Raw genomic sequence first — 11,828 nt, 5'->3', positions numbered from 1 at the left:
CAAAGCATTCTTGACATATGGCTCTCAAGCCTCCGCTTAGAGACCTCCAAAGAAGGAAACTCCACCACACTCCTTGGCAGCAAATTCCACTGCCGAACAGCTCTTACTGTCAGGAAGTTCTTCCTAATGTTTAGGTGGAAGCTTCTTTCTTGTAGTTTGAATCCATTGCTCTGTGTTCGCTTCTCTGGAGCAGCAGAAGACAACCTTTCACCCTCCTCTATATGGCATCCTTTATATATTTGAACATGGCTATCATATCACCCCTTAACCTTCTCTTCTCCAGGCTAAATATACCCAGCTCCCTAAGCTGTTCCTCATAAGGCATCGTTTCCAAGCCTTTGACCATTTTGGTTGCCCTCCTCTGGACACGTTCCAGCTTGTCAGTATCCTTCTTGAACTGTGGTGCCCAGAACTGGACACAGTACTCCAGGTGAGGTCTGACCAGAGCAGAATACAGTGGTACTATTACTTCCCTTGATCTAGATGCTATACTCCTATTGATGCAGCCCAGAATTGCATTGGCTTTTTTAGCTGCTGCATCACACTGCTGACTCATGTCAAGTTTGTGGTCTACCAAGACTCCTAGATCCTTTTCACATGTACTGCTCTCAAGCCAGGTGTCACCCATCCTGTATTTGTGCCTTTCATTTTTTTTTTTGCCCAAGTGTAGTACTTTATATTTCTCCTTGTTAAAATTCATCCTGTTTGCTTTGGCCCAGTTGTCTAATCTGTTAAAGTCATTTTGAAGTGTGATCCTGTCCTCTGGGGTATTAGCCACCCCTCCCAATTTGGTGTCGTCTGCAAACTTGATCAGGATGCCCTCAAGCCCATCATCCAAGTCATTGAAAAAGATGTTGAATAAGACTGGGCCCAAGACAGAACCCTGTGGCACCCCACTAGTCACTACTCTCCAGGATGAGAAGGAGCCATTGATGAGCACCCTTTGGGTTCAGTCAGCCAGTTACAAATCCACTGAATGGTAGCATTGTCAAGCCCACATTTTACCAGCTTCTTTACAAGAATATCATGGGGCTCCTTGTCAAAGGCCTGAAGCTTCCCACATTCAGCTTCATTGGACGTCTGGGAGTTTTAGTGTTAGGAGAGAGGAAAGAAAACCGTTTTTGTCCATTTTCTCCATGTGATGCATCATTTTATAAACCTCTACCATGTCACCTCTTACTCACCTTTTATCTAGACAAAAAAGGCCTAAACACCTTTCTTTACAGGGACTTGCTCCATTCCCGTGATCATTTTGGTTGCCTTTTTTCTGAACCTTTTCCAAATCTTCAATATCCTTTTTGAGGTGAGGTGACCAGAACTGGACACAGTGCTCCAAATGTAGCCACACCAGAGATTTGTATATTGGCAAGTTTTATTTTCAATTCCTTTCCTAATGATCTCTAGAAAGGAACTTGCCTTTTTTACAGCTGGCACACACTTGGTCAACATCTTCATCAAGTTACCTGCTATCACTGGCGGTGGAAGAGGAGTGCGGGGGGAGCGCACCGCCCCCGGCAGTGCGATCCTGGTGGGGTTCCATCGCGGCTGCCCCTTGCCTGCACTGGCGCCCTGCCCCCAGAATGTGCGCCCCACCCCACCCCCGCCTGTTCTCTGCCCCCTGGTGCTGGAGCATGAAGCTCCACCACTGCCTGCTATAACCCCAAGGTCTTGCTCCGGGTGTGTCACCACCACTGCAATACAGGCACAGGGTTGCACGTCAGTAATAACATACAAAAGCTGCTGGACCAGAGATAATAATGAGAGAAAGAAAGAAAGGAAATGAAAGCACATATGTGGAACAACAGTGGCTTAAAATGCTGGAGTGGGATGAGATTCTATGGTGGATGTGCAAATTCAGCTTAATTCTTTTGACGTGTTGGAGGGGGAAAGATTGTAATAAGAAGGAACGAGGTGGAGAATTCAACATATATATGGAAAAGACGACAGTAATAGGGGATTGTAAAACTAGGATTAGGGACCGTCTGAGAAGCATTTCAAAAAACATGGCTCCTGGAACAAAGCATGCCATTTTGTATGGACTAGAGATACTGCTGCACAAGTTCTGACCTGTCCACCTGCATGCGCTGTGGCCAGTCTCCTCCAAGGAGGCTGAAGAAACAGGCTCTTGCATGGCTGGCAGGCTAAATTCAGGCACAATTAGTTGAACAGACGTGATAAAGGGAATAAATGTTCCACATTAGGCTACATTCATAAGAATATCTCTTTATTTAAGTCAATCAAAACATTCCACAGGACCCAAAGTAATTATTGCAGTATAAGATCAGTTCAACATTATTTGAGTGCACACGAGCCCCACCTGGCAGCAGATGGGTGACATATCAGGCAGGCCTGTGGATCCCCCGGCAGTTGAAGCAAAGCCAGCAGCCTCACAGACGGGAGTGCAGTTGGTGTGAGCTCAACAGCATGAAGCACCTCAGATATGCGTGGCCTCTGCGGCCAGGCATGAGGAAATGTGAATAAATACGAAGAGAGAAAGTACCTTAAAAAAGAACTGCATTCAACGGTGTATGCGTGAAATGGCCATTTGGAATATACAGAAGGTGCCCCACATCATAAAGGCACGCCCTTAGGAAGTTATGTTTCTTGACCATTCTTGAAGAAGGCATTCCTTCCACAGCCTTGCTTGTTTCCCGTCATCTCTTCAAGCTTGGAGTTGTGCCGTCAGAGACAGATCTTCTTTCAAAGTTCAATTCTTTTTTTCTCCTTCTTATTGAAAGAATTTTGAGGTTCCGTGGGTACAAGGGTCCGTGACAAAGGCCCCAGATGCGGAAATTCAGTGGGCTTCCCATGCGTAGCCAGGTAACTGCAATCACAAGAGAAGAAATGCATCTTTCTCATCTGAATGTGAATTTCAAGGTCACAATTACTACTGACACTCAGAGAAAGTGGGTGGAACTTGCTGGTATTCCAAACAATTGTAGATTGTAGGGGGTGGTTGTTTTGCTTTGTTATGATGTTATATAGTTACAGTGGTACCTCTGGTTATGAACTTAATTCATTCCGGAAGTCCATTCTTAAGCTGAAACTGTTATCCCAAGGCACGCTTTTGCTAATGGGGCCTCCCGCTGTGTGCACGCCTCTGGTGCACGTTTTCCGCTTGCATCCTGGGGCAAAGTTCACAACTAGGAGCAGTTAACTCTGGGTTAGTGGCGCTCGTAACCTGAAGCGTTCATAACCAGAAGCGTTTGTAACCAGAGGTACCACTGTATACAGTAAACCTCCCTGTGATCTTTGGACAAAGGGCTGTATAGAAATTTAATGAGCAATAACAGTAATTCCCTCTGGCCTCTTCTCTCTCACACTCCTGCAGAGGCATAAGAGCTGCTTCCCCCTGGTGTGATCCTGCACTGCTGTGTCATGTGTGCAAATAAACAGAGGCACCACGTGTTTGGGGTCAATGGCATAGCTCTTTCTGTCCCAGTTGTTGCCTAGCTTGAAGGGAAGGCAGCCAGGTGAAAAAGACGTACACAACTGACCCAAGCCATGACACTAGGCTTGGGCGTTGCAGCGATACGTTGCCCAGGACCAGTATGAGGGCCAGAGGGGGATGGCTGCTTCACCCAGTGGGATATCTCAGGTGAAGCCGCCATTGCCGCTCCTGAGTCCCTCTGCCACCATTCTGGGATAAACTTTTGATGCCTAAAAGTTTCAGGATCATGATATGGAGGAAAGTTAACCCCCATTTCAAGTGCCATGTTCACAAGCCTGATAGCAACCATCAAGAAGAGAAATTTACACTTTAAAACACACACAAATGGCATTAAACTATATGACACATAGGGTGCTTCCAGACATCATAATAATAATAATAATAATAATAATAATAATAATAATAATAATACCCCGCCCATCTGGCTGGGTTTCCCCAGTCACTCTGGGCGGCTTCCAAAAGAAGATTAAAAACACGATAAAACATCAAACATTAAAAACTCCCGTAAACAGGGCTGCCTCCAGATGTCTTCTAAAAGTCAGATTGTTTATTTCCTTGGCATCTGACGTGAGGGCGTTCCACGGGGGGGGGGGGTGCCACCACCAAGAAGGCCCTCTGCCTGGTTCCCTGAAACCTCACTTCTCGCAGTGAGGGAACTGCCAGAAGGCCCTCGGATTTGGACCTCAGTGTCCAGGCTGAACGATGCAGGTGGAGACGCTCCTTCATGCAGACTGGCAGTATTTTGTGGGAGGACTTCAAGTACATACGAGAATTTTAGTTTTTGACAATTAAAGTGAATTAAAGGGCTTTGTTGCTTCAGCCCAACTAATCCATTTTAAAAACACTCAACTTATTGTGGTTAGGAAGTGATAGGAAAATGCATTGAAAAGTGTGGTATGAAGGAATAATTACTAGGAAGACAGATAAACAGCCTGCAAGCAAATAAAGATGAATGCTCGTTGTTGTATAACCCCCACTGCTCGCAAACACATCAGAATGAATGCTCAGTGAGGACCAGATACAAGCTGAGCTCTGTGAAAACTCTGAGCTAGAAAGTCAGGATGATTGCTCAATAAAGAGGTCATCTGGAGAAGCCCATCGTTTTGCCCTCCGTGTTATATAATTCTTTTCCTCTCTCTGTTTTCAAAGGAAAAGAACACAAATTTCAAAGGAAATACAAAGGAATCTGAAAACTACAGCAGATGTCAAATGATCTTGAAAGCTTTTCTTATGGGTTTTGACTCCAAATTTTTCAAAACCAAAGAAATGTTGCGCTGAATATTTAATTGTTATTTAATGAAATAACCATAATTAGAATTCTAATGTATCTGAGCAAATTAAGTAATGTGCCCCACACTTACCAATACATTCGTGAAATTATTGATGGTGATGTTGGTGGAAGATTAGAATTTGCTGGTTGGGTGGCTGACCAATGAACCTTGCCAGTGTATCCAAAGGTGTTTGGAGAGCTAAGGGTAAAAGTTAAAGGGAGAAAAGGAATTGATTAAATGGGCACAGGCTTGAAATAATGACTTCTTGATAGCTCTAATGAAGGCACAAGCTTTTGTTGTTGCGTTTTGTTGGGTGTGGAGAGAAAATATGATGCAGCAGGAAGAGATATTGGGCTACTTCCTAAATGAAAATTGTTATTCCACTCACTTTCATAAAACTCCATCATTTTAGATGAGGATCTTGTTGACATTTAATATACTTTTATACCACTTTTCAGTTTAACCTCACAAAGTAGGCTAATTTACATTAGAATATAAAAACAATTAAATACCAGTTAAACGAAAACAGTCAAGAAAAGCTACAAGGGTGGGGAATGAAGGGTTTTTTGAAAGCCAGATCTCTCCTCTACGCAGGGCAAAATGGTTAAGTAGCCGCTGGTGGCAGATGGAGGAGGGAACAGGCCACCTCAGCTGGGAGCTAGATGGCAGGCCCTATCCTGTGCAGATACAGAATGATGAAAAATTACACATACAGTATTTGTATTTTACACCCCAATATCAGATTTCTCACTTTTTTCCATGGGCAACATTTTGCACTAATAGAAGATCATCTGATTCTAGAGGAAATAATATTAGATACTGCCACATACTCTTGGCAGTTGTATTTTCATGTATGTATATAAATAATATCGTGGATATATATAATTTTGGCTCCTCTCTCCTTTAATAATTGTTTTCATGGCTATAGAAAGGAACTTGGATATATTTTCTGCGATCGAAGCATTGGAATTTGCCACTAAAATTGAAACATTAAATTCATCTGTGTCTCCCAAACTGACGGGGAGATTAAATTGGATGTTATATCCCTATAAAAAGGACAGTATAGCGGGGAAGGGGGCTAATCTTTTGACCGAACTGCAAAGACAAACTCTCAGCTGCCTAGAAAAAATTGCCTTTCATAATTGCTGATAATAAAACAATTTAACCCAGTCAATTGAGAATGCTCTCCTGAATCTAGGAATATTTAATATTCCTAAATACCTAGCAAGTTGATAATCACTACTAGATTGTTGTTCAAGTTACAGTGTTGAGCAGGCCCCGTTTGCCAGAGCTAGTGAATTTTGCAAATTTTGTCAGCTGGGCAGGCCCAACAACCAAAGAGTACATTGGGAAGGCTAAGTGGAAACGTGCTAAATATCAAGTCTGTGCAATTATGTTTATGTGTTATGTTAATGTATAAGAAACAGAGGGGTTCAGATTACCAGATACAGCTTCCTGTACAATAGAGGTTACTGCTTACTGTGTGGCCTTGCAGATGTTTCTGAACTCCAATGCCCATCAGCCTCAGCCTCAGCCCAGCTTGATCACTGATCAGGGATTATGGGAACCATAGTCCAGCACCTCCTCTACAAAATCCATTCATTGGGAGAATATCTAGGGCAAGCATAGGCAAACTTGGCCCTCCAGATGTTTTGGGACTACAATTCCCATCACCCCTGACCACTGGTCCTGTTAGCTAGGGATGATGGGAGTTGTAGTCCCAAAACATCTGGAGGGCCGTGTTTGTCTGATCTAGGGTATCTAGGTAGCAGCACGCAGGTGCAGAAGAGGACAGGTCTCCCGTGCCTTAAATTGTTGTGTAAAAAGAGAATTTTGGCAGATGCAGCTTCTCCTCACACTGTTCGGCAGTGGAATTTGCTGCCAAGGAGTGTGGTGGAGTCTCCTTCTTTCGAGGTCTTTAAGCAGAGGCTTGACAGCCATCTGTCAGGAATGCTTTGATGGTGTTTCCTGCTTGGCAGGGGGTTGGATTGGATGGCCCTTATGGTCTCTTCCAACTCTATGATTCTATCATTCATGACAAGCTAAAAAACCAAGACCCTGCTAGTTTGAAAACTAGGCATGAGATAGAGAGCAGCAGTTGTTTAAAGTTAGAGGAAAAAGTGGGTATTATGGAAGACCCAGTGAAAAGCACTGGATTTGAATAAATTAAGAACATTGGTTTCAGTGGGTTCAAGTATGCTTAGTACAGTGGTACCTCGGGTTACAGGTGCTTCAGGTTACAGGCTCCGCTAACCCAGAAATAGTGCCTTGGGTTAAGAACACTTTCAGGTTAAGAACGGACCTCCAGAACAAATTAAGTTCTGTACAGTGGTACCTCGGGTTACGTACCTGATCCGTTCTGGGGTGCGGTTCGTAACCTGAAAAGTACATAACCCGAACAGGGTGAAAAGCGTGCTTCTGAGCATGTGTGAACTGCGCAGAACGCTTCTGCGCATGCGCACACGGTGAATCAGGAAGTAAACGCTTCCAGGTCCACCGCGTACGTAACCCAAAACATACGTAACCCAAGGTATGACTGTACTGGATATATCACCCACTGGAAGAATATAACTAAGGAAAAATATAAATAGAAAATAAATGGGGGGGGGGGGTGTCCAGAAACTCTACTCGGGTACTAGGGTAGACAGCAGCACCCATGTTTTGTTTTGAACTTCTATATATATAAAAATGTAGGCATTGCGCACGCAGAGGTCACAGCCTTTCTCCGTAACTGCTGAACCGTAATATAACAAATTTGGCCACAACGTTCCATGCCCATCAGGGAGGGATCTGGCATAATTCCCCCCCCAAAAAACCATACCTTTCACACCTAAAATAATGATTAAAGACAAAAAAGTTGCGCCCAAATTAGACATCACCACCAGAAGCTCTGAAGACTCCAGCAGCATCCAGTAGAAAAGCAGATCACACCCTGCCGCCTCCAAAGCTGCGCCGCCAGATGACATCACAAAATTCTACAGCAACCAACTGAAAACAGTCCTTTTGCAGCAACAAGGCCCAGCTTTTTCAATTGGCCGCAGCATTGCCAAGCAGGGAAAACTGAGTAGGTCACACCATTGCCCAGTAGGCCACAGACAAAAACAAACAGAATATGGGGCTTTCACAACTGGGGGGGGGGGTTCCACAGGGATGAGGCACAACAAACGGAGGGGGGAAACACATAGCCATGGGGGGGGAGGAAGAACCCTGAGTCAGCCAAAGCATTGGGGGGTAGGTTGGGAAAGGGAAAGCTGAGTAGGCCGCAACATTGCCCAGTAGGCCACAGGCAAAAACAAACAGAATATGGGCCTTTCACAGGGTGGGGGAATCACAGGGATGAGGCACAACAACGGGAGGGGGGAAACACATAGCCATGGGGGGGGGAGATAGGACCCTGAGTCAGCCAAAGCAGTGGGGGGTGGGGATATTTTCAGGAACACGTGTGGGTAGGGGAGTCTTATTTTTGAAACTTACAGTAGGGGAGTCAGGGTTGGGACAGGGCAGGTGAGGGGACTCTGAAGGGAGACTCTGAAGGTAATTTTAACAGGAAAAGGTCCATTTAACACAAAAACCCACAGCAACGCGTGGCCGGGCCAGCTAGTTTAGTATAAAAAACCAATACTATTTTGAGATATACAGCATGAGCAGATATAAGCATTATATCCACATAAAACGTCAAACCGCACCATAGGTGGGAAGAAGGGTTTCTACTGCTATTTATATTTTGGGGTTTCTCTGACATTTACCGTAGGTTATCGTGAGGACTATTCTTAAAAGCAGTATCTCCCAACTGCTGTTACAAGCCATTAAGGGCACATGAAAAGCATTGTATCCCTGGCCCGGCCCATCCTGCACTTCCATGGCAAGACCACAGCCTTGACAGGAGCACCAGCCATGACAACAAGGAAATCTCCCTGAGCATTCAGGAATGCATCAGATTCCATTCGTCCATAACAATCCATGGCCAGCCAGCCAAAATCTCACCGGGGAATGATCTGTCCATAATATCGGCCTCCCCCAAGCCCTCCTAAAACTGGATCTGTGCCAGCCAACTCTGCAGACCCAATACCTGCCCTGCCGCACCTATGTATCTCTCAGGCCTGTGACATATTGAGATAGCTCCATGGTTGTCATAAAGGTAAAGGGACCCCTGGCCGTTTACCTTCCCGCTGTAGCGGTCCCTATTTATCTACTTGCACTTTGACGTGCTTTCGAACTGCTAGGTGGGCAGGAGCTGGGACCGAGCAACGGGAGCTCATCCCGTCACAGGGATTCGAACCGCTGACCTTCTGATCAGCAAGCCCTAGGCTCAGTGGTTTAACCCACAGTGCCACCTAGACCATGTTAGGCATGAAATCGCCTCTAAGCTGTGGAGCTGAGGGCGCTGCAGTGCATTTGGGTAGGCCATACACCAACATCATCTTGGGCCCAACACCAGGAACAACCCAACACCTGCCGCTGACTCAGGTGAAGGAACTCCTGCCCGATTCCTCCCTCCTTCCGCTGCCCAGGCTCAGCCAAGGGAGCCTAAGAAGGTGCTCTCCCATCTGCTTGCCTGCCTGCACATGTGCCTTTGCCTCTCTCCTCTCGGTTGGTCACAGGAGGAGTGACAGACCAAGACTGCCTTTGTCCAGGGACACGCACACCCCTTCAAACAAAAGGAACACTCAGAGTTCAAGGCACATCCAAGCCATGCAGAAACAACTGGTGCCAAGCAGGGCTAATGAGCTAACCCTGGGGAGAATTTTGAGGGTCAGACAGAGAGGCCTGCAGGGCTGTATTTGGCTCCTGGGCCAGAGGTTCCGCACCCAACTTAAAGTGTGATGCTCCGAAACAAATCAAAAACACCCTGCAATACCATCAGCTTTAATGGTCACTGGGGGATGGGCAAAGATTTTCTGCAATACAGTGGTACCTCGGTTTATGAACACAATTGGTTCCGGAAGTCTGTTCATAAACTGAAGCGTTCATAAACTGAAGCAAACTTTCCCATTGAAAGTAATGGAAAGTGGATTAATCCGTTCCAGACGGTCCGCGGAGTAACCGTTCATAAACTGAAGCAAACTTTCCCATTGAAAGTAATGGAAAGTGGATTAATCCGTTCCAGACGGGTTCGTGGAGTACTTAAACTGAAGCGTTCATAAACTGAAACATGGGTGTAATTGGTTCCGGAAGTCTGTTCATAAACTGAAGCGTTCATAAACTGAAGCGAACTTTCCCATTAAAAGTAATGGAAAGTGGATTAATCCGTTCCAGATGGGTCCGCGGCGTTCATAAACCGAAAATTCATAAACCGAGGTGTTCATAAACCGAGGTTCCACTGTAGAAAGCCAGTGCTTGGTATAGCAGTCCCCTCCTCCCGTGGCCTCCCGTCTCTCACCCAGGAAATAAACCACCACACCAAACCCAATCCTGCCCAGGCTCTCACCTCAGGAGCCACAGATATCTGGTGTCCAGAGACCCAGCCAACCCCAATCCCTGTGCCAAATCAATGTGTGTGGGTGTCTGTCCCCCTTACAATTCTATGATCTCCCCAAAGGATGAACCCCTTTGGTGCTGCTTTGGCTGACAGTGTTCTGTTATCTATGGCAAGACTTGCTCCCATCAACAGCTGGGCCCTGGGATTGGCACCATGGTGTCGCTGGCACCTCCCACTGCTCTTGCAGCCAGCAGCAAATGGGGTGGGCGTAGTTGGCATACCTGCCAAGTTGCTGTCAGAGAAATAAGGGACCGGGCCGGAAATAGCAGACTGGAAGTAGCGCTGCCGCCATTTTGGAACTGGGTGGAGCATGCTCAGAAGTGACTTTTGATGCTGCTTTGCCCAGTTCCAAAATGGCCGCCGCGCAAGAAGTCGCACTGCAGCCATTTTGGAACTGGGCAGAGCAGCAACAAAAGTTGCTTCTGAGCATGCTCCGCCCAGTTCCAAAATGGCCGCCGTGCCAGAATAAACCGGGGGGGGGATCCGTTTTTTCAGCTAGGAACAGCTGGGGAAACGGGGATTTCCCGGGGGAAACGGGAGACTTGGCAGCTATGGTAGTTGGTCTCCCCCTGCAACCCCTGTCCTTGCCACTTCCCACTCTGCTGCAGATGGCAAGCTGTCATAAAGGGAAGCTTGCAAGCCATAACTGAGCTCCTCATTCAGGAATCCCTAAGAGGCTTCCAAGGAACAGCAGAGTCCCCCCCCCCCCCCCCAGTTTAAAAATGATTCTTTGGCAGTAGCACAATATATCCTCTTCTGGTTTTTTGTTCCTTTTGGCATGCTCCACTACTAAGATTCTCTAGTTCATATAAGACTATCTTTCAGAAATGACACAGGGTGGAAGCACAATTAGCAGCTGTGTGAACAGTTAAAGGAACTAACATTTTTACAGTGGTAAACCTTTAGCATCTTCAGGTGACCTCTAGTGGCCAAATGTCCTCTCCACACCTAAAGTACATGGAGGAACTTTGCTTGGGCAGAGAGTATACTTTATTTCAAATAACCCCATGTTTTCTTCTTGTGTTGTTAATGGTGAAGAATCATAGAACTGTTGGAAGGGACCCAAAGGGTATTCTGTCTAGCCCAGCCCCCTGAAATACAGTATTGTGTTTCTCTGGAAAATTCTTAGTTTTGAAAGTGTACCTGACAATTTTATAATTGAAATGAATATATATTTAGTGAAATGAATATATATTTCAGCACACACATATAACTTGCCTTTCAAATGAGACAGTAAATTGGGATTTCCCATTGTGCACCATGCATAAAGGTAAAGGTACCCCTGACTGTTAGGTCCAGTCGCGGGCGACTCTGGGGTTGTGCGCTCATCTTGCTCTATAAGCCGAGGGAACCGCAGACAGCTTCCAGGTCATGTGGCCAGCATGACTAAGCCGCTTCTGGCGAACCAGACCAGCACACAGAAACGCTGTTTACCTTCCTGCCGGAGCGGTACCTATTTATCTACTTGCACTTGACATGCTTTCAAACTGCTAGGTGAGCAGGAGCTGGGACCGAACAACTGGAGCTCACTCCGTCGCAGGGATTCGAACCGCTGACCAAGCCCTAGGCTCTGTGGTTTACCATGCATAGTAAACAATTAAAGTCTCCTGTGAGCCCAAAGTCATTG

The 11,828-nt window shown here is 46.0% G+C and overlaps 1 protein-coding gene across 1 annotated transcript in view; it reads right to left on the bottom strand.

The window, feature by feature from the left end:
• Window positions 1-2,204: 2,204 nt before the first annotated feature.
• Window positions 2,205-11,828, bottom strand: part of SPMIP7 (sperm microtubule inner protein 7) — a 31,262-nt gene continuing 21,638 nt past the window's right edge. Inside the window, exons 8-9 of the mRNA XM_035110573.2 lie at window positions 4,813-4,920; window positions 2,205-2,824 (exon numbers count right to left, since the gene is read on the bottom strand). Of these exons, the coding sequence (XP_034966464.2) occupies window positions 2,701-2,824; window positions 4,813-4,920 (232 nt within the window). The 3' untranslated portion in view covers window positions 2,205-2,700. The remainder of the gene's footprint in view (window positions 2,825-4,812; window positions 4,921-11,828) is intronic.

Source organism: Zootoca vivipara, chromosome 12 (assembly GCF_965207765.1).
Source record: "Zootoca vivipara chromosome 12, rZooViv2.hap1.1, whole genome shotgun sequence".
NCBI classification, from domain to species: Eukaryota; Metazoa; Chordata; class Lepidosauria; order Squamata; family Lacertidae; genus Zootoca; species Zootoca vivipara.
The sequence above is the reverse complement of the archived record's forward strand: the minus strand, read 5'-3'. Positions and strand labels throughout refer to the sequence as shown.